This window comes from Gracilinanus agilis, chromosome 4, assembly GCF_016433145.1.
Source record: "Gracilinanus agilis isolate LMUSP501 chromosome 4, AgileGrace, whole genome shotgun sequence".
Classification (NCBI taxonomy): domain Eukaryota; kingdom Metazoa; phylum Chordata; class Mammalia; order Didelphimorphia; family Didelphidae; genus Gracilinanus; species Gracilinanus agilis.
Genome location: NC_058133.1, coordinates 309,746,100 through 309,765,638, shown reverse-complemented (window position 1 = coordinate 309,765,638; position 19,539 = coordinate 309,746,100). Strand labels below are relative to the sequence as shown.

The window sequence follows — 19,539 nt, the reverse complement described above, 5'->3', positions numbered from 1 at the left end:
TATTACTCTGTGCATTTCTAACAGGAAAAACTGTAAATGTCAATCTAGTTTGATTTCACTAATCATCCCAGCACACTTCTGAGAAGGCCACCTCTCTAACCAGCTTATGCTAACAGAATGCAAACTAAGTTACTTAGCATTACCCTGAGCAAAACCCCAAGCACATAATTCATTTGATAACCCCCAAACAAATGATTTGGAATTATCTGCTATTTAAGATCACCCGCATGGCTATTCCTCTTTAGTTGTATAAATAAATGAGAGTTGACTACAGTGTGACTTTGATGGGTAGCTCCTAGAGTCAAGATTCCCAGTATAATTTCTACTTAAAAAGGGAATGGGTTCCACTGTTTTAGAGGAAACTGCCTGAAATACATTCAAGCTATGTATATAATAAAACTTATAATTCTGGTTTCATTATAATAATGATGATGAAATAATGTTCAAAGCAATCTTGGAACATATATGAAATTCAGGTTGTCTTTTGTTTACATGCAGAGACTATTTCATCTTGTACGCAAAGTCATAACCTTCATGCAAATCAAATTTTACCAATCCAAGATAATTCATTTTCAAGAAGCTTGTGAAACTGTATTAAGTGATATGTGAACAGCTTGTTAATTCTAAATGAATAAAAATTTTTAATCCTATACTTGCCCTGTAATTTAATGCTGTTTTCATTTCAGTTTCTTAGCTCTACAAATTGCAAAAGTAAATGGATCCATCTCATATCTAAACAATAGAGGACACATATGATTAATGACACTGGTGAATTTCTAAGCACTTTTATCTAAAACCTGCATCAGAGTACAATGTACATATGTGGAAACAAAACCTCTGGGAAACAACTTTGAAAATTAACAACCTGGAGCACTTGGCTGCTGAATGGTCCCTGTCCCATACAGGGATAGGATGGAGTCTTTGGAGAGCTGCTTCTTTGCTGATTCTTCTGATTTTGTAGTTGGCTCAGTGAACAGATCCAGATCCCCAGATCCAGCAGTTAAAGTAGCAGCTACTGGTACTGTGGAGGGCCCCTGAAGATACAAACATCAAAATAGGCAACTGAAAAAACTGATGGGCAGTTTTTCCATTGAAACCGCAGCTCACTATATTCAAAATTCATACAAAAACAAGTTAGAAAATTAGTTAGGAATAAAATAACTTCGAAAATCACTGATGATGATTAAGTGGATAATTTACAAACCTAAACAAATAAATGAGTTGTAAGTGATTACATTAAGTACAGTAATGTTGTTAGGCTATGTTACCTGACCACGAGAATCTGGTCTTTTGAGTCTTTAGTGTGTATCCACTAAATAAACTGTACAGTGGTGACTGTTGTCTGTGCCAGAAAAGGGTCATATGCTAGATTGGGCATCAGGTACTTGGAGTTTCCCTCTTCTCCCTTCTTAACTGCCACTTTTAAGATGTGCTATTCCTCATTTTAAAGGAGATCTCTAAAACTAGAATGCAGTACTGAACTGTCAGTTCAATACATGGGCAAGAAATCTTTTGTTTTCCTCACAATGTACATAAAATGATAAATGTAAATTTAGATTCACTGTTACCACAATATGTTATCTATAAAATGCTTCTAATTTAATCAGAAACTTGATCAGCCTTCTATTAATCTTTGAATATTCTATACTACCTTTATGAGAAAGACAAATGGCAAGTCAATATGAAATAAACTTAGTCCCTAAAATATTAAACGTAGTCATTGAGGGCAGGGGTTAATTCATTTTTGTCCTTATATTTACAGTGCCTTGAATACTGCAGGGGCTAAGAAATATTTGCCCAATAACTTCTAGGTTACATCCTGGAGTTACACACTTCCACATCCATATATTGACCAAAAAAAGTGATACTAATTGAGAAAGATGGTCCCTGTAGCACTGCACCCTCTCCAATTATCAAAGATTCAATTACAACTGGCATACTCTTGACTATTAAGGCAGAAATATAGATCGATACAATAATTTAGAATTTTTTAAAATAGATGAAATAGACATGGATTCAATGATTAAATTGACTGTCCAAAATAAGTGGTGCTCCAAACAATATAGTAAATCAAGGTCTCAAGTAACTTAATTGAAAAATATCTCATACTAAAATTTGCAAAAAATATCTTAATGCTGGAACATTCACTATGTTCATTCAATATATCAATCCTATGACTCTTATTTGTTGTCCTATGCCACTTAAAAATATTTAGCCCTTTCTTCAACTGGTAAAATTTTTAAACAAACATTTCTTATATAACAACTTTAACAGTATAAGTAGTGAGACAGTGGGCTGGCCTCAGAGTCAACCTGGGTCCAAGTATCACATACTAGTTAAATGAACCTGGATAAGGCATCTAAGCATAACCAGTTGGTAACTCTTAAGTTACAGAGTCAATTTGTACTGGCAGAAGGGACTAAGTGGGAGCTCCTTATGGAATGAAATCATGGATCCAGACTAAAAAAAACAAAACCAATGATTAATATTCCCAGTTATGCAAATATATATGTATATATAAGCTCCTCCACCAAAGTTCTACTGCTGTTTCACTGTGGTATAGAAGTGATTCTGATTCTTACAGACCATGCTTGAATGGCACAAGCTCTGAAGGGAAAGTGCCAGTGAGAAATAGCTGCCCAAAGAGAAGCCTTATTAAGTCAGTAGAGACTGATCATTAGGTCTCCTTAACTCTTAAGGACCATTTTCAATGTTCTGGAAAAGTTCTGATCTGTACTGGTGGAGGAATATCCACACCAATAAAAAATGCAGATTGCTAAAGTTCTCAAGTATAGAAGCAAGCTAAAAGTCTTTGATACTTTGTGAAAATACAGTCTCTTCCCACAAATGTCAAATTTTCTAAGTATTTTTTTCCCCTCCCTACACAGTGATCTGAAACATCACTGCTATGCAATCAAAAGGTATCAAATGCCTACTATGTGCCAGACCCTGTGCAGGGCAATGGGAATATAATAAAAGGAATGAAAGGACAGGCTATGGAAATGCATTCAACCCATCACCCTTTGGCTGTTCTTTCTTTCAGAGAAATCCTGGAGATAATAGCACATGAACTTTTGGGTTGGGTTCCTGTGAAGCAAAATACGAAAGTAACCGGTTTATTACAATTTTGTAGCAAGAGAATTGGCCTCTTTTTTTCACTAAGCTGAAAGGTTCAGAATTATTTCTTTCAAGAGTAGCTAAGCTCAGTCTTTTAGCCAAGGAAATAATTAAAACACACATACACACACACACACACACACACACACGAACATGTGTGAGTGAACTTCTATTAGCTGGGAGAAACTAAAGGGCTGGCAAAAAAAAACTGAGCATTTATATGTACCCTTTGTCTCCTTCCTTTCTCCTGCATCTTCTAGCTTTTTCTATTATGTTGAAAATGTTATAAAATTAATTAACTTGATATGGTTCTTCTAAAAGCTAAAAAAGGGATAGAAGCTAAGTATTATATCTACAAGGTCTCTATAATTGAAAAATCTGGAAACTTTATACCCATGACATGAAAGAGGATATTACAACCAGAGCAGTCTAAGACACGTTTAAAGTAATTTTCAAGCAGTAAGACTAAGGGAAAATTTTCAGAACTAAATCACATTCCTGTTGATAATTATCTTGTAAAAATTTTTAAACGAAACATGATTGAAAATGAATGCTATATATGAAAAGGTCTTTGAATATCATTAAATGCTTGAAATCAGTGCTTCCAATGAATTCAAATGTATCCAGACAATTTAGCCAGTGTTTTTGTCTGTGTGAGCAATTCTTGATTCTCTTTGGGTTAGCTGAGTTTTATAGTTTATTTTACTCATCAACATCAGACTGCTTGTGACACTGCAGTCTCTATATTTTTTAAGCTGTGTTAACTAGATACAAAATCATGTCAAAACTCTGGCATGAGTAGGGGATTAATTACTCTCAAACTCTCACTGGAACACTTCTCATTTAAATAACTTATAAATATTATGTATATTTTCTTTGCTGATGATGAGTAGTAGCCTCCCTCACGTGGAGAGAACTTTAAAATGGCTAAATCAAATATCATACTTCAGTAAGCACTCATCCAAATCCTTTTTTGATGACCTATTTGTCATGTCAAAAAGTACAAGACAAAGAAGTATCCTCTGTTAGCCTGTCACATGTGTGCTTGGGGCAGCAAAGTCTCCCTTACCAAAAAGGCAGCTTCCTTCTGGGTTCTAGTGACTAAGCAAACACATTTAGGGCACTGTATCCATTCTGCTCTGATGGGTTTATGGGAATCCACATATCATGCGAAGACTGTTTCCAGTTTCTACCACCCAAAGGTCTGGCTATAAGTAGCTTACCAATATAAGGTGCTAATTCTCCCCTAATAGTTTTTCTCAACATGAACTTAACCAGTCGCATACTGTGAGCTCCCTAGGGGCACCAAACTGTGAGGTAAACAAACCAGAAACTTCCCTGGGTGAAGGCAGAGAAATCTTGTACTTTATTTTAAAACTCAATTTGGACCAAAGAAAGCTAATGCTAAAAAGAAGAGTGCCACAGAGGGACTTAAACCAGATGGACTTTGTGGTCCCTGTCAGAGAAATAATGATTGGGTCTATTTTAGGGGCAGTAAAGAGCACCTCTTAATATTTTTTTATAAATGTACATAATTTAATATTCAAAATTTGACTCTTGGTAGCATATAGGCAATTAAACAATGCAACAAATCACATCTGTTACAGTGAAGGCTCAAAGCTCAACGGTTCGGTGCATAGTTACACAATGGATACAAAATTTTTAAACCTGGCCCAATGCACGCACATGCATTTTTCTGAATCTAACAATAGGATCTCTGTGTTGAAAAACAGAATCATAAGTTCTAAAATATAAATTTAGAAAAGTTTATAAATGAAATCTCAGTAGATGCAAGGAAGAGCCATCTGAACTGACCAATCCCAAGGGTTTCAGAGGTTTGAGTATCATCTTGAATATGTGTTTGTCATTTAATCAGGATTACAAGCCTTAAAAAAAAAGTTGGAATATTTACTTGCAGAATTTTATATTGTGCTAACACTCAGTTTCTAGAAGTCCAAGCTACATATACTTTAGACTGAAAAACAATTTTTAACAAAAGAAAAGTAGGCCAATTAAAAGTATTTTCTGACCAATATGTTGAGAGTCATTAGAGAGACTATACTAGAGATCTTCTCTGAAGATGCTGGCAGAAAGGTCCTCTTCCACAAGTTTAAGTCTTGATGGTTTAATTTTTGGTTTAGATACTAAGCATAAACTGCACATGGCACACTGGAACCTGACAAAGAGGAGGAAATTCTTAGAGCAATTCTACTGCAAAGCAACCTGAGCATCCCAAAGGAATCCAAAGAAGTCTGGCAAATAGAGCAGCCTCACCAGAATGCCAGAGCAAATAAATTGCTTTTCATGCTCAGATTGTCGAATATCCCAAATCTCTCTTTGGAAAGCCATAATATTGGAATGGTATCAATTTTTTATTGTTTCATGCATAATCATATCTGCACAAACAAATCAAAAGGTGAATGATTTAGCAGTCTTCATCAGTTAAACTATACAACTGCAAAGTTTTTTAATATTTCATGAGTTCTAAAGGTACCTAGATATAAAATGAAAAAAAGACCTTTGGAAGAATCTGTGATTTGTGGAAAGAAATAAAATGCTGACAATAATGAGTTTTAATAGTTATTTCAGATAAATCTCTTTTTGAATATCCTAGCACCTCTGTTTCTAATGAGAATGACTTATTTTCTGATGATGCGGTATTAAATTGAGACAGTTTTTTTTTAATTAAACTTTCTATCCAAATAAATCAGAGTTGGCACAGAATTTCATCTCCTACTCAAAAAGAAATCAATGGTGGGCCATGTGATTCAGTGAAAAGAGAGCTAGATTTAGAGTGAAAACCTAGGTTAAAATCTATCTCTGTCATTTGCTACCTGTGTGTGTGTGTGTGTATATGTATACATATACACACACACACATGCACAAATTGCCTATTTTGGAAGAAATAAAGAGCTTAAAATGAAACTCAAAATGACGCAAATGGTATACTTTTCTTGATGGCAGAATAGTCTTTAAAAATGTGACTATTTAAAAATCCTGCCTTATCAAAATCAAATAAATTACTTTGCCATTAATATAAATGACCCCATATAAAATAAACTGACATATATACTAAAAAACATTAGCAAAATTAGTATAATAGAAATAGAATTTGTTTTTGTAGGTAGAGATGGTTTATCCCTTAAGGAGGCTGCTGTCTATGGAATTTAGGCTGGGCAGGGGACAAGGTCCTAGACCATTGGCATTGCTTTCCTGTTAAATGAAACATAAAAAGCCTAGTCTGCTACTCTCCTGAAGTGGGAATTCCACTAAACTTGTTGGAGCTCTTCTATTTCAGTTGTGCCTATTGGATAAAGAGAGGAGCAATATCTATTTTATAGAGTAAGAGTATTCTTTTAAAATCTCTATTTGCAAATATATTTATTTTTATTGAATTTTACAGTCACTGAACATTAGTTTTGTTCCAATCTTGAGCCAAAATCATTAGACTGGCCTGGATCCTAAAACAACCAAAATAAAACCCAAACACACCTGCTTCTAAGTAACAAAATGGGGGGGGGGGTACGGAGGAGGGGAAGGAGTGGAATGGAGAATGGGAGAAGAGGTGGAGATAAATTTTCTCAAAGAGATGATTAGTCTCCTTTTTGTTCTTTGTGTACATGAATGTATATTAATGATTGTTAAATTCGTAATATTAAAAAATTAAATAAAATAAAAACAAAATGGGAAATGACACTTAGAATAACACCAGATATCATTTCAAGGGAAGTTCATGATCCACCTAAGAGGAAAACTTCAAGCTTTAGCTATTACAAACCCATATTACAAACTGGTACCCCTCATTTGTCTCATCCAAGGTCAAAGTAATCTGAGTTCCCTAATTCTCTACTCTGTAGCAGCATTTTCTTTAAAAGATTAGAATCTTTCACATTATCAATGTTTGTTTTGTTTTTCAGAAGCATGGGCGAAAAAACAAGCAATGACAATTCCAAACTGTATTCCTCCAACAACCTACCTGGGCTGGGGGGATGACTGTTGCTGGTAAAGGATTAGAGATCATTGGACCAAAGATATCCAGGTCATCATTCAGGGTGGTGGTGATAGTAGTAGTACTTCCATTTGTCACAGGTGCTTCAGGAGGGCCATCTTTAAAAAAAAAAGGTGGGGGGACAGATTTTCATTTTAAAGTAAAAATAAAATCTGTAAAATTACAAATGGATGAGAGTTATATTACCTTTAAAAAGTCTCAATATGAAGGGGAAAAAAAAGGACATTTTAAAGATCTAAGCATAAAATCATCCACATCCCAATTTGCACAATCCCCAGTAGCTAATAAAACCCAACAGACTTAAAAACAAACAAAAGCAACTTAATACCAAATACTTCCTTTTAAGCTTTCTGAAAATTCTTAGAAGAACATTTTGTCCTGTTTTCAAGTAAAATTGCTTCTATTGAATGAAGTACAGTTAAAAAAAGCAAATCTCTAATCAGGAACTACTTTTTAGGGTTCTTACCTCTAAACTAGGGGACTTCAAACTTTTGATTTCAAAATTTCTTTCTCAATCTGCCCTCCTCTTCTGAAACTGAACTACCCCAGCCTTTATATCCCCCTTGAAATCACAAGAAAATGGTAGGCTAGGGAGGCTGAACAAGGAGGCAGAATTCAGGAACAAGGGAAAGTTACAACACAGAGGTTGGATGCTGCACAGAGATCTGGCTGATTTTGCCATATACAAAACAGCTGTTGAGAGAGCTTTAGAGTTCCAATTTCTACCACCTACTTGGAACTCTCTCAAAGTGCCCAGATTGAGACGACTGCTCTAAACTAATAGATTCTGCTTTTCCAAGTATAACTGAAATCTGGCATCCTTTTTATTTCCCATTCATTTCAAGCATTTGTGATTCACATTAGCCCTTCACTATTACAAATGAATGAGGCTTCACAATAAAATAATTTAAATATACAATTTGTAAAATATAGCCTGTTAAACCCAAATTAAGTTAATTGGAAAGATTACCCATCTGCACTTATTTCCAAATCATTTTTCTGTACTACCACATTACAAGAATTATAATTTTACAAAAAAAGTATCTAATATATGTAGTTACCATATATCCATCAAGAGTTATGGGCTATTCAGAGGTAAAGCAATCAAAGAAAATTTCTCTGGAATTATTACTAATTTCAGAAGTTATACACCATGCAGGATTTAACGGAGAATGAGAACGGAGTCTTTCATTAACAATTAAAAGAGTCAGAATATAAGACTTATACATGAGATGAATGCAAACTTGTTTTTAAACCAATATCTGGAAAATACATCAAAAGCCAAAATGAAAAACTGAAAAACCTAATTTTTATCTACACTGCAGCTCTTTCAAGTGATGATAATGATCTGGATATCATAACTCTAATATTACAAATTTACATAATAATAGCAAGTATTTAGAGTACTTTTTTTTCTTTAAACCCTTACCTTCCATCTTGGAATCAATACTGTGTATTGGTTTCAAGGCAGAAGAGTGGTAGGGCCTAGCACTGAGAGTTAAGTGACTTGCCCAGGGTCACACAGCTGGGAAGTGTCTGAGGCCACATTTGAACCTAGGACCTCCTATCTCTAGGCCTGGTTCTCAATCCACTGAGCTATCCACCTGCCCCCTTTAGAATGCTTTTAAAGTATGCAAAATGCTTGACACATGTTATCTCATTTAATCCTCACAACATCCCTCAAGTAGATGCTATTATTTTTTTTTAAATGGGGAAACTGAGACAGAGTACAATTTTTAAAATGCCTTGCCCATGCTAGTTAAGTGTCTGAGCCTGGCCAGAATTCTAGACTTGAAGCCAGAAAAACTTTAGTTCAAAACCTCCTGCAGACATCTGCTAGTCCTGTTACCCTGGGCAATTTGCTTAATCATTGTGAATGGTTATATACATATGTAAAATGGGGATCATGATAGTAGAATTTACCTCATAGGACTGTTAAGATCAAATGAGATGGCATTTCTAAGGTGCTTTGCAAAACCTTAAAGTGCTATATAAATGCTCACTATTTTAAATTTAGCTCTATTCTGCTCTGTAAATCATAAGATTATACCAAGAAAAAACAAAGTAAAATGACATTTAAAATACTTTTAAGATTAAAAATCAACTACATGGAGAATCCCATAAAACTACTTGCAAATAGCTTAACTTCATACTTTGCAATAAAAAAATCTCAATCATTCAAAAGGTTAATCTATCTTGGGTAAATTATTAATCATTCCTTAGAACTTAAATTTTATTTCTACAAATAGTGTTAACTACCAGAAATCTTAAGAGTCTGATTTAAAGAGTAGACTGTGTTCTACCTTAGAATATAACTGAATGCAAACTGATTCATAATATTAAGTCCATTACCTAGCACAACATCTGTTAGTATTTTTATCCTACCTCTAACCTGGCACCCTTTATGAATGGGAAAATGAGAGTATTAAAAGGGTGAGTCAGACCTCTTGAATTCTATTCCCATTTCTTATCCTTAATTATATGACCCTAAGCCAATCTTCATGACAGCTTCTCAATTTCTATGCTATCTAGGTTTGATAATTTTTCATAAGGTCATGAGTGTTTACCAGGGGAAAAAAACACCAACAAACGAGAAATGTAGTCCTTCTGGTATGACCTGTATAGTAACATAAAGCCAATATAGGATAGTCAGCCACTCAAAACATTTGTTCAAACCTTTCATATGACCCATATTATGCCCCAAAACAGCCCTGTTTTAGGCACAAGAGCAGTGGACTAAGAGTCAAAATACTTGGATTTTGCTTCTCACTTTGCCACTAACTAGATGTTTAAGACTTAGGTAAATAACCTAAGCTTTCTAAGGCTCAGTTTTCTCATCTTTAAAGTTCAAAACAAATCAATTAGTGTACAAGCCATTGTGCTAGATGGTAAGAGTACAGTGATAAGAAAAGCCAATGGCCATGCTATAATCCTGCTTACTTACAAGACTATTTCAAAGATTAAATGAAACTAATGCATTTAAAAGCCTTTGTCAAGGTTCAAGCTCTCTGCATCTAGGATAATAATGTAGAATTAAAGAAGATATTTGATGGTGATGGCACCATCTCCAATATGTGCAGAGCATACTTTAAAACCTTATCTTACTCCCAGCTGTGTGACCCTGGGCAAGTCACTTGACCCCCATTGCCTACCCTTACCACTCTTCCACCTATAAGTCAATACGCAGAAGTTAAGGGTTTAAAAAAAAAAAAACCTTATCTTACAAATCTTTAAATCTTGTTTCAACTTCGCACCAAGGGCTGAGGAGTAGAGGAGAAGATATTACTTTCATTTAACAAATGAGAAAGTACCTTATATCTTTCTGATTGTGTAAAAATAAGTATTTGGGGTGGATTAGTATAAGTAGTCAAAATAGAGAAATGGGCAGGGGGGGAAAGGAGCAATACTTGGTTTATTGGTTAGGCCTTACCCTTGCAGATGGAAAAGGCTCTGTTAACAGAAAGAGGTGCTGCTTTACTTAGAGTATATAACATTTTAACATGCCTGCAAGGACTCTGAAAAAATCATCCATAATCAGTTTCCTTGACTGTCAACCCACAAAAGAGACAAAGAAATGGTAGCTAGCATATTCACAAGAGTGAAATACCTGCTAAATGAAAGTCAAACTCTAATAAGGATTTTTTAAACCACTTGATATTTGCAAATTTTGTTGTTGTTTGTCCTTTGTTTTTAAAGATGGTCAATGACATCACAAAGTGATGTCTTAATTGTGCATGAATTGAAGTGAGGCAGAGTTGTGCAAAGTCATCAGCTTCACCCTCTTTCCAGAATCATTGAAGTCCAATGGCAAGACAAAAAATTGGTGATAGCCTGGGATGCAGTAAATGACTTTGGCTTCTTCCTTGTCTAACCTAGCTCTACGTGCATCCTAACACCTGCTTCAGTCACCTTCATGGGCACTGGAACAAGTTGCTTTCATCTGCCCTTTCTGCCAGGGGAAGTCTCCACACACCTGGGATAAACACAGCTCCAATTCTCCTCCAGGTGTGAAGCCTGGCGGTTATCCTCAGGGGGCAAACCTAGCACATCCTTGCTTAGAAAAGTCTTCATATAGAAAGTCCCTCTATTAATGCATATTGGCAAATCATTTGTAATTGGTAATTTTAGGGAATTTCCTGAAGGCACTAAGAGATATATAGTAGTAATTGTAGCGGTAGCAGTAGCAGTAACAAGCAGCAGCCACTAACATAATTCTTTTATTTGCAAAGGGCTTTCTTTAGATATTGCATTTTATTCCAACACCATCCATCCCTATATGGTGCTATTATTAGTTCCATTTTACTAATGAGAAAAGTCAAACTGAAATTAAGTGATTTGCCTAGACACACACACACACACACACACACACACACACACACACACACACACAGAAAGTTTAAATTTAGGCAGGATTCAAATTCAACTTCAAGACCAAACCATAGTACTATTCACTGGAATTATTTATACAATATAAATATATACTTCCATTGTGTATAATTCATTTCTATCAACAAACTAGCATTTGTTTAATGCCTTTTATATTTGGCACTTTGATACAGTCTTGCAAAACATTAAAACCTCATTTTCTAACTAAGATTATTCTAATATTCCCAGATAAGTTCTACCCTCATTCCCCATTTCATCCTAAAAATCACAAATGCTGATTCTGTCACTATTAGCTCTCCTTGTTCTTGAATGCTGACTGTCTATGGAAAAAGACTAAGACACAGACCACTATTTAAATTCATTTTTCTGCTTCAGAATTCTTTTCCTTTCCTATGTTGGCTTTGTTTCATCATATAAATATTATGTTCAACTTGAAATTCCAGCCTGTACTAGGTAGAGAAGTTCTTTGCCTCGGACAAAAATATAGGAACTCTACAAATAATCATTAAAGGAGAAACTTTTAGGGACATTCAAAACCACTGGGACTGTAAGCTTTGATAAAAAGAATAAATAAGTTCATGCCCAAGTGGAAACCACTTTTACTGTATTTCTTGTTCTTCCTAACTCAGCAAAGTTTCCAAAAAAAAAAAAAATAAGCAAGCAAACCAGCAAACATTTATTAAACGCTTATTATGTGTCAGGCACTGTGCCCAAAGTCACATGAGTATTTTCTAATAGGTTGCAATTGTCAGTTTACTGTGTTTGTCACAAGCAAAATTACTATATATTTATGCTGCAAACAGCTTTATTACAAGATATGCAGATATTTCACTTCATTTTGAATTGCCCTTCATCTTTTACATATTCTATATTTGGGCACAGCTGAATGGGAGAAGGTAGAAATGGGAGAGGCGTTCCTATTATTGATGTAAAATACATGATAATATGTATCATAAACTACATTGATTATAGCTGTACCTAATTAACCAGAAAGGAATAATTCAGCAACGTATGATTGATTATTAGTTTGTTCACTAAAGGAAGCAAAAGTAGGGATAATCAAAAAAAATCATGTGTAGTCATTCAAAATCTCTCTGTGCCTGACCTAATCAATAACCACCCAGCTTAAGTGTGGAAGATAGGAAAGGTCATCCCATATCCTTGGGTGACAGTAAAGAAATTGCTGAGATGCAAACATGGAAAAAAATTAAAGTGGGTAGTTTAGAGATTTCCCCAAATCACATGAATAATACCTACACAGATCATTAGAAATTCACTGTACATCATGTAATGTAAGCAAAGGACTGAAAAGTCAGTCTAAACAATCAAAAGAGATTTAAAATACATTTTCTCCCTCTTTTTTCACGTGTTGAAATGAAGGGCTTAAAAAATCAAAAGCCCAAACTCTATGCCATGATTACAGTTTGCCTTACTTCAAGCAAACTACTCGCTTAGTAGCTGTATAACTTATTAACCAATTTTCAAAAGAAATACATCTGCATAACAATAATTTTTAATACCCAAATACAAATCTCTTCTTTCGGGGTGAAAAGAGCCCTAGAATCCCACATAGCCAAGCATGTCTCTACAAAATAAAGTGTACCTCTATGTGAGCAGCTAATCAGCATTCACCAGAGACAGGTTCACACATTTTACTTTTTGCTCTTCTATAGAGGAGAGTAGTAGCAAAAAGAGGCAGGCCCCTATAATCAGTATGCAGAGGCAGTGGTAGCCAATAAAAATAATGGGAGATCCAAAGTACAAAAAAAGCCTAGGGCAAATGGAAGAAATTTAGCAAGGGACAACTTCCAAAAGAAAGAATGAAGCACAAAGGGCCCCTTGAAAAGGCATTGAGTAAATAGAAGAAATTGGGACAATGCAGTTTTTTTAAAAAGAGAGAGAGAGAGAGAGAGAGAGAGAGAGAGAGAGAGAGAGAGAGATATGAAGGAAACTTTAGTGATAAAGGCAGGCATCAAATCAAAATTAAGGGCTCTCAGTTATACTCAAAGGGCAGACCTAGCACTTTTACTTTTAAGAGTTCAGCCAGGATGTTTAAAAAATAGGAAGTGAATATGTAACTAAATTATTTCTTTGGCTCAAAATTAACATCTGAGATTCTCCAAGGGTGCACCTATAGGAAAATGCAAGGATGGATTTGTTTCCTGTGGGAGATGATGTGTTATTTTTTCAAAAAGGTTAAAATGTTTGAGCTTAAAAAAAACTGTTTTTTTAGTTCTGATGAATATTGGGTATGTGTTGAATGTGACTTTATTGTAGTACTTTCATATGACACTGATGATTTTTTAAGTTAATATTTGAAAAATGACAGAGTCCTTCCTTAAGGCTGGCCTATTTTATACAGAAATAATTTCTGTTATTTAGACTGTGATTTCCTGAGGACTATATCTAGTCATTTTTGCATATTTCTCCATGATTTGTACACAGTGAACATATCAACTATGTGTTGAATGAAGATATTGAACTGATTTATTCCATTTTGTAAACCTAATTTATTTGACTTAAATGAATCAAAATTTAGTCTCTTTTCTGATGGATTTCCCCAAGAAAATAACAAAAATATCTAGTTTATTTCTAATTATGAACTAGATGACAATTTTCACCATCTATCTATACTTAGTTTCTTTAAAAAGTCACTGGTTTTTAATCTTGAGGGAAACAAAACACTATATAAGGGATACTGACACAGCTCTTATGATGCAATATGGACACAATGGGTTATCTTGCTTTCTTTTCCAACTGTCTGCAAAGGAATCAATAATCCATTAGAATTTACCTGAAATAAATAAAAGTAACAGTTGTAATGATAAAAAATATAAAATTATATCCAAAATCTAAAATTTACTACCTTCTATAGTCAGTTTATTTTGCATAAACTACAAATATTTCAACCTCAGACAACTAAAATTAGAGTGGTGGAGGAAAAACTTAGAAATTCAGTAATATATTCAAAATTTCAAACACTAAACTCTTTTGAATATCAATATTTCCTCTCCTAGTCCATCTATCTCTTCTTCTTTCCTTCAGAAGGGTCAGACTCTTCATTTTCTGTTTATTGGCTGAATCTTACTTTCATTGTAATATAAAACAGAGAACTACATTTCCTAGTACCTAGGACAGTTCCATGAACCTGGCTGATATTCAATAAATAGTAACCAAATTCATCCTGTTCTTTCATTACATCCTTTAAAATATAATACTTTTTTTTAAATCAAAAAGGCCCCTTAGCAAATACTACTCTAGTTTGGAAAGTTATGTATGTAATAAACAATAGATGTCATGTTCTTCCTTACTATTTTTGAATAAGAATAGCTTTCTGCCTTGAGTATATCCTTGATGCAATGGAAACTGCCATATCTAATACTTCAGAGAGAACAACTGAAGCATTCTTCCTCCCTCCTACATCTCTGAAAAGGAATAAAATCAAAGTGGCCATAACATTGATTCAAGTGGTTTCTCTGTGATCAGTGATGTTCACCTCAATACTAACCCATTTAAGTTACCATTATTTTTTGCAGATTTACTAACAAAAACAAAACAGCTCTTTCCATTTCTATTCAGAGTGGTCTAATTCAAATCAACAAATATTCATTAACCACTCATGTGAAATATATTTTGCCATGTCCTATTGACCAAACACTTAGAGCACTTGCCTGTCTCCATGTATTTACATGCAACATCCTCCACAGCAGAAGTGGGGTCATTTTCATCTCTCTCTGGCATCAACACCAAGGATTCATGGCCTAGTTGTCTGTAACTCAGTTCCCTCTTCAGGTCTTCTATTTTTTAAGTTAAAGGTAAAACTGGTAGGTGCCATTATTATTTCCATTTTATTGAAAAAATAAATTGAAGCTGATACCATTCCTGCCCCATAGCACTTAAATATCTTCAACTTTCAAGAAGAGTTACTTGAAGGCATTTTGTTAAGTTTGTTTCCAAGTAACTACCTATAGATAATTCTCCTTGAAATAGATTTTTATGGTGAAAAAGGCAATTTGTTCATCTCTCATATTTGGTAAAGAACTGGATTAGACAATGGCAGTTGTGTTACACTACCCTTCTCAACTTTGCCATTTCAGTTGAATGGTGCATTAAAATAACACATCTTGTTTCTTTCAATTTAGCATAAAAGCAGACATTTTAAAGAATGTTAGCTTTTCTCACATATTTAAGTTGTACCTATTTCTAAGAGTCCGATACTCAGCTACACATTATTTCAATAAAGACTTCTTGCTCAGATTAGTTCTATTTCTTTTACCCTTATAGTCACATATTTTTAAAAGCTTCTTATTGAAAAGACTTGTGAACTTGTTTAGACAGCAATTTCTTTAGATTAAGTTGGGCTGGCAAAAGAAAATAGGTAAATTTAAATCAATACCATTCAGACAATGAAGACTATGTACATGCATTGACAATATGTTTCCTGAACTGTGTTTTCATTAGCAGGATATTACTGATGTTGTATATCAAAATGATGAATTCTTTAGCACTATCCTCATTTAATAGGCTATATGACCAGTAACTTGCAAGAAGGAGTTAGGAGAGTATGTCTAGGACTAAATTAAAGGGAGGCCAATTTCTACTCAATAAAAGCAACAACTGACATTCTGCAGAGGTGATAAAGAGTTAACCTTGAATCAGGCCAGGCTGGGTTCAAGTCCCTTCTCTAACATACAGTGTGGCCCTGGGAAAGTGACTTAACATGTCGATGTTCCAGACAAATGAAACCAAAAGTTCTAGAACAGTTGTTGCTCTGCATTGGTAAAGGTCCCCCCCCCCCCCTTTATGGGGTACTCCTTACCCTCTGAAATCACAGATCCAAGCAAACAAAACAATAATAATGAATCTATTTTAAAATATTCATTAATGTGTGCCAGGTACTGTGTTAAGCAATGGGTAAACAAGTACAAAGAACTGAACAATCCCTACTCGTAACAGTCTGTATTCTAATGGAAGAGACAAGTGCATATAAAATACATGCAGAATAAATACAAAGTTAAGAAATATAGATGTTTACACATACACAAAGCAGTTGAATACAAAGTACTGTGCGAGGGGAGGATACTAGTAGTTGGGAGACCAGGATGGGCATCATATAGAAGATGGGAGTCTAAGCTTATCTTAGAAGAGAGACTAGGAAGTGGAGGTAAGGAGCAAGTGCATTACCAGCATGGGGAATAGTAACTGCAAAGGCAAAGAAATGAAGGAAGAAGCATCCTATGTGATAAACCAAGAGAATTTTTTTACTAGAAAAATGGATGAAGCCAGGTGGTCTAGAGTTTTTGTTTTTGTATATTGGTGCCAAGGCAGAAGAGTAATAAGGGATAGGTAATGGGGGTTAAATGACTTGCTCAGGGTCACATAGCTAGGAAGTGTCTGAAGCCAGATGTTAACCCAGGACTTCCTGTCTTTGGGCCTGGCTTTCAATCCATTGAGTCACCTAGCTGCTCCCATGTAGAGTTTTAAAAGCTAAACAGTGGAGTTTATATTTTATTCTATAGGCAATAAGGAAGCTACTGATATCTGATGCAAAGGGAAGCCACATACCAGGAAAGTTAGGCCAAAGCTTAAAGAAATTACTTTGGTGGTAGCGTATCGAATGGATTGGAGTATTGAGAGACTTGTGTAAGAGGGAAATTTAGGTATTTTATAGATATGTATTTAAAGTGTGGCCGCCAGGAATCAACAATTCAGGTCGATTCCATAATTAAATCAGACCCAAGTCAGCATCGGGTTAGGCAGTTTATTTACAATAGGAAGGTAAAGATATAGGAATAAAGAAAAAGGGAGAGGCTAGTCCTGGCCTGCGGAGGCCTGGAGGAGAGAAAAGGTGAAAAGGCTAAATAAATTAGGCTGCAAGCCTCAAGGCCTAGCAACCAGATAGGCTAGTGCCTACTTAAGGCAGAGTTTGGAAGCGGCCTAGGTAGGCCAAGGAAGTCAGCCTAACTTACCCACGTGACAATACAGAGTAGAAGCTGTCTGTGGTCTCAGGAGCTCCTTCAGCACCAAGTCCAAGGCAGAAACTGCCTCCACAGGAAGTAACCAACATACTTAAAGAGATAGTGTCTTTCGTCACTTCCCGTGGGTCCACCTCTAATTCAAATGGACAAATGGCAGTCTCTACACTGATTTTGGACTGCCCAAAGGGCAGTCCCTTGTTCTTGATTTGTTACTTATTGTCACGTGTGGGTAACTCATCTCCCCTCCCCATTAAGGGAGGTGAGGATTATATCATTTCTATGCCTAGGTTGAGTAGGGTTTTGACTATGAATCGGCAGATATTAATTCCATTTACACACTTGGGGCAGGATGACCCAATTAGGAAGCTGTTGCAATAATCTAGGGAACTGGTGGTGAAGGCCTGACATGGATGGAGAAGTGTGTGACTAATAGAGGACAATGCTAAAATTATAAGGGGGTAATGGAGATGCCTTTGAGAGAAATAAGGAAATTTTGAAGAAGGGAGGGTAGAAATAAAAACATCTTCAGAACATCCAGTTTGAAATGTGCAACAGGCATTTGGTGATACAGGTCTGAAGCTCAGAAGAGAGACTGGCATTTAATATGTAGATGTAATAATAAACAATTAGTTGTACAAAAATGGAATAAACTCTCTTACTAAACACTGAACACTTCATCCACAATTATAATGTAGTAGGAGTTAAATGACCATTTTCTCAGAGGTATTCTAGAAAACATTATTGTCCAGATGGGATAAAACAATCTTTATGGTCACTCTATGATTTTATGAGTTTAATCAGGCAATTTCCTACTCTGAACAGCCTTATGACTTTCTGGAAATTAATTTAGCCCTTGTCTGAAATCTTTTGAACCATCTGAATTAAAGTGGACTTAAGGATTAATTCTAGCCCAGTGTAACTCCTGGAGGTTTGGGTCTTAAGATACACACATATATGTACACACAAAAATATGTACACATATGTGTTTGTGCATGCAAAATGTGTCTGTGTAGCATGTCATCCCTTGCCCCCTTTGTACCCTCAATTCCTCAATCTTTTGAGTCCTGGGCTTGGAATCAATAAGAGGTCACACTCTCTCCCCTAAAAGGCTGGGGAAGAGTAAAGGAGCAGTAAGGATCTAGAGATGTGGGGAAAAGGTGTGCATCTTGGGTAAGCAAAAGGGAGGAAAATGTGGAAAAAGAATTGAAGGTTGACATCTGGTTCTGACACCTAAACTTTGGGATTAAAAAAAAAAGAGAGTAAGTGATTTATCCAAGCTCACACAGGTATTCACTGGCAGATCTGGAACAGAGCCTAGGAATTGAGACTCCATATGTAATCTTCTTTCACTGTGCTTTAGCATTGAAACTGCACTGGACATTTTGACAGGTAATAAATACCTTTGGGTGGATAATACAGTACAAACTTTACAAGGATAGGAATAAGAAGTCAGGTATCTCCTTCCTTCCTTCCTCTCCCCACACTATAGACATCAGCATTCAACAAAAAGAAATATGTATACATAAAGTTATGCCTTGCTTATTTCTATTTATCAGTTCCTTCTCTGGAAGTGGACATACACAAAATACTTAATATAACCAAAAATAATTTTAAATTTAAAAAAATAAAATAATAAGAAGCCAAAAAGGAGCACGATTTAGCCTGTCACCAAAGTTGGATTAAGAAAGAAAATGACCTCAATTAACTAACGCTTCATTTAAAGAAAGAAAGAACCAATTTACTCTCAAATGATGTGATCTTTATTTTACTTTACATATATAGTAGCATCCCAGAACAGCTTTCATTATAGAGAGCCTGGGATGCCAATAACAAGCATGTAAACATTACCTATGTGGCACGGTAAAGCATATTTTAAAGATAATTATAAATTATAAATGAATTAACCAGGTACTAAACCAATTCAAGTGAACTAGAAATGCTATAGCAATTTTTAAAAATGGGTTAGTTTAATAAGACAATCTTAATTTGGAATATGACAGAAATCTTTTCCCTTTGTCCTTCATAAGTCAAAGTATAAAAGGAATAAAA

The 19,539-nt window shown here is 35.2% G+C and overlaps 1 protein-coding gene across 2 annotated transcripts in view; it reads right to left on the bottom strand.

Moving 5' to 3' along the window:
• The window catches only part of SMAP1 (small ArfGAP 1), a 249,405-nt gene that overhangs the window by 5,298 nt on the left and 224,568 nt on the right, over positions 1–19,539 (bottom strand). For both annotated transcript variants that reach the window (XM_044676039.1, XM_044676040.1), the window contains 2 exons: positions 7,094–7,224; positions 866–1,034 (listed from right to left, as the gene is read on the bottom strand). In XM_044676039.1, the coding sequence (XP_044531974.1) occupies positions 866–1,034; positions 7,094–7,224 (300 nt within the window). The remainder of the gene's footprint in view (positions 1–865; positions 1,035–7,093; positions 7,225–19,539) is intronic.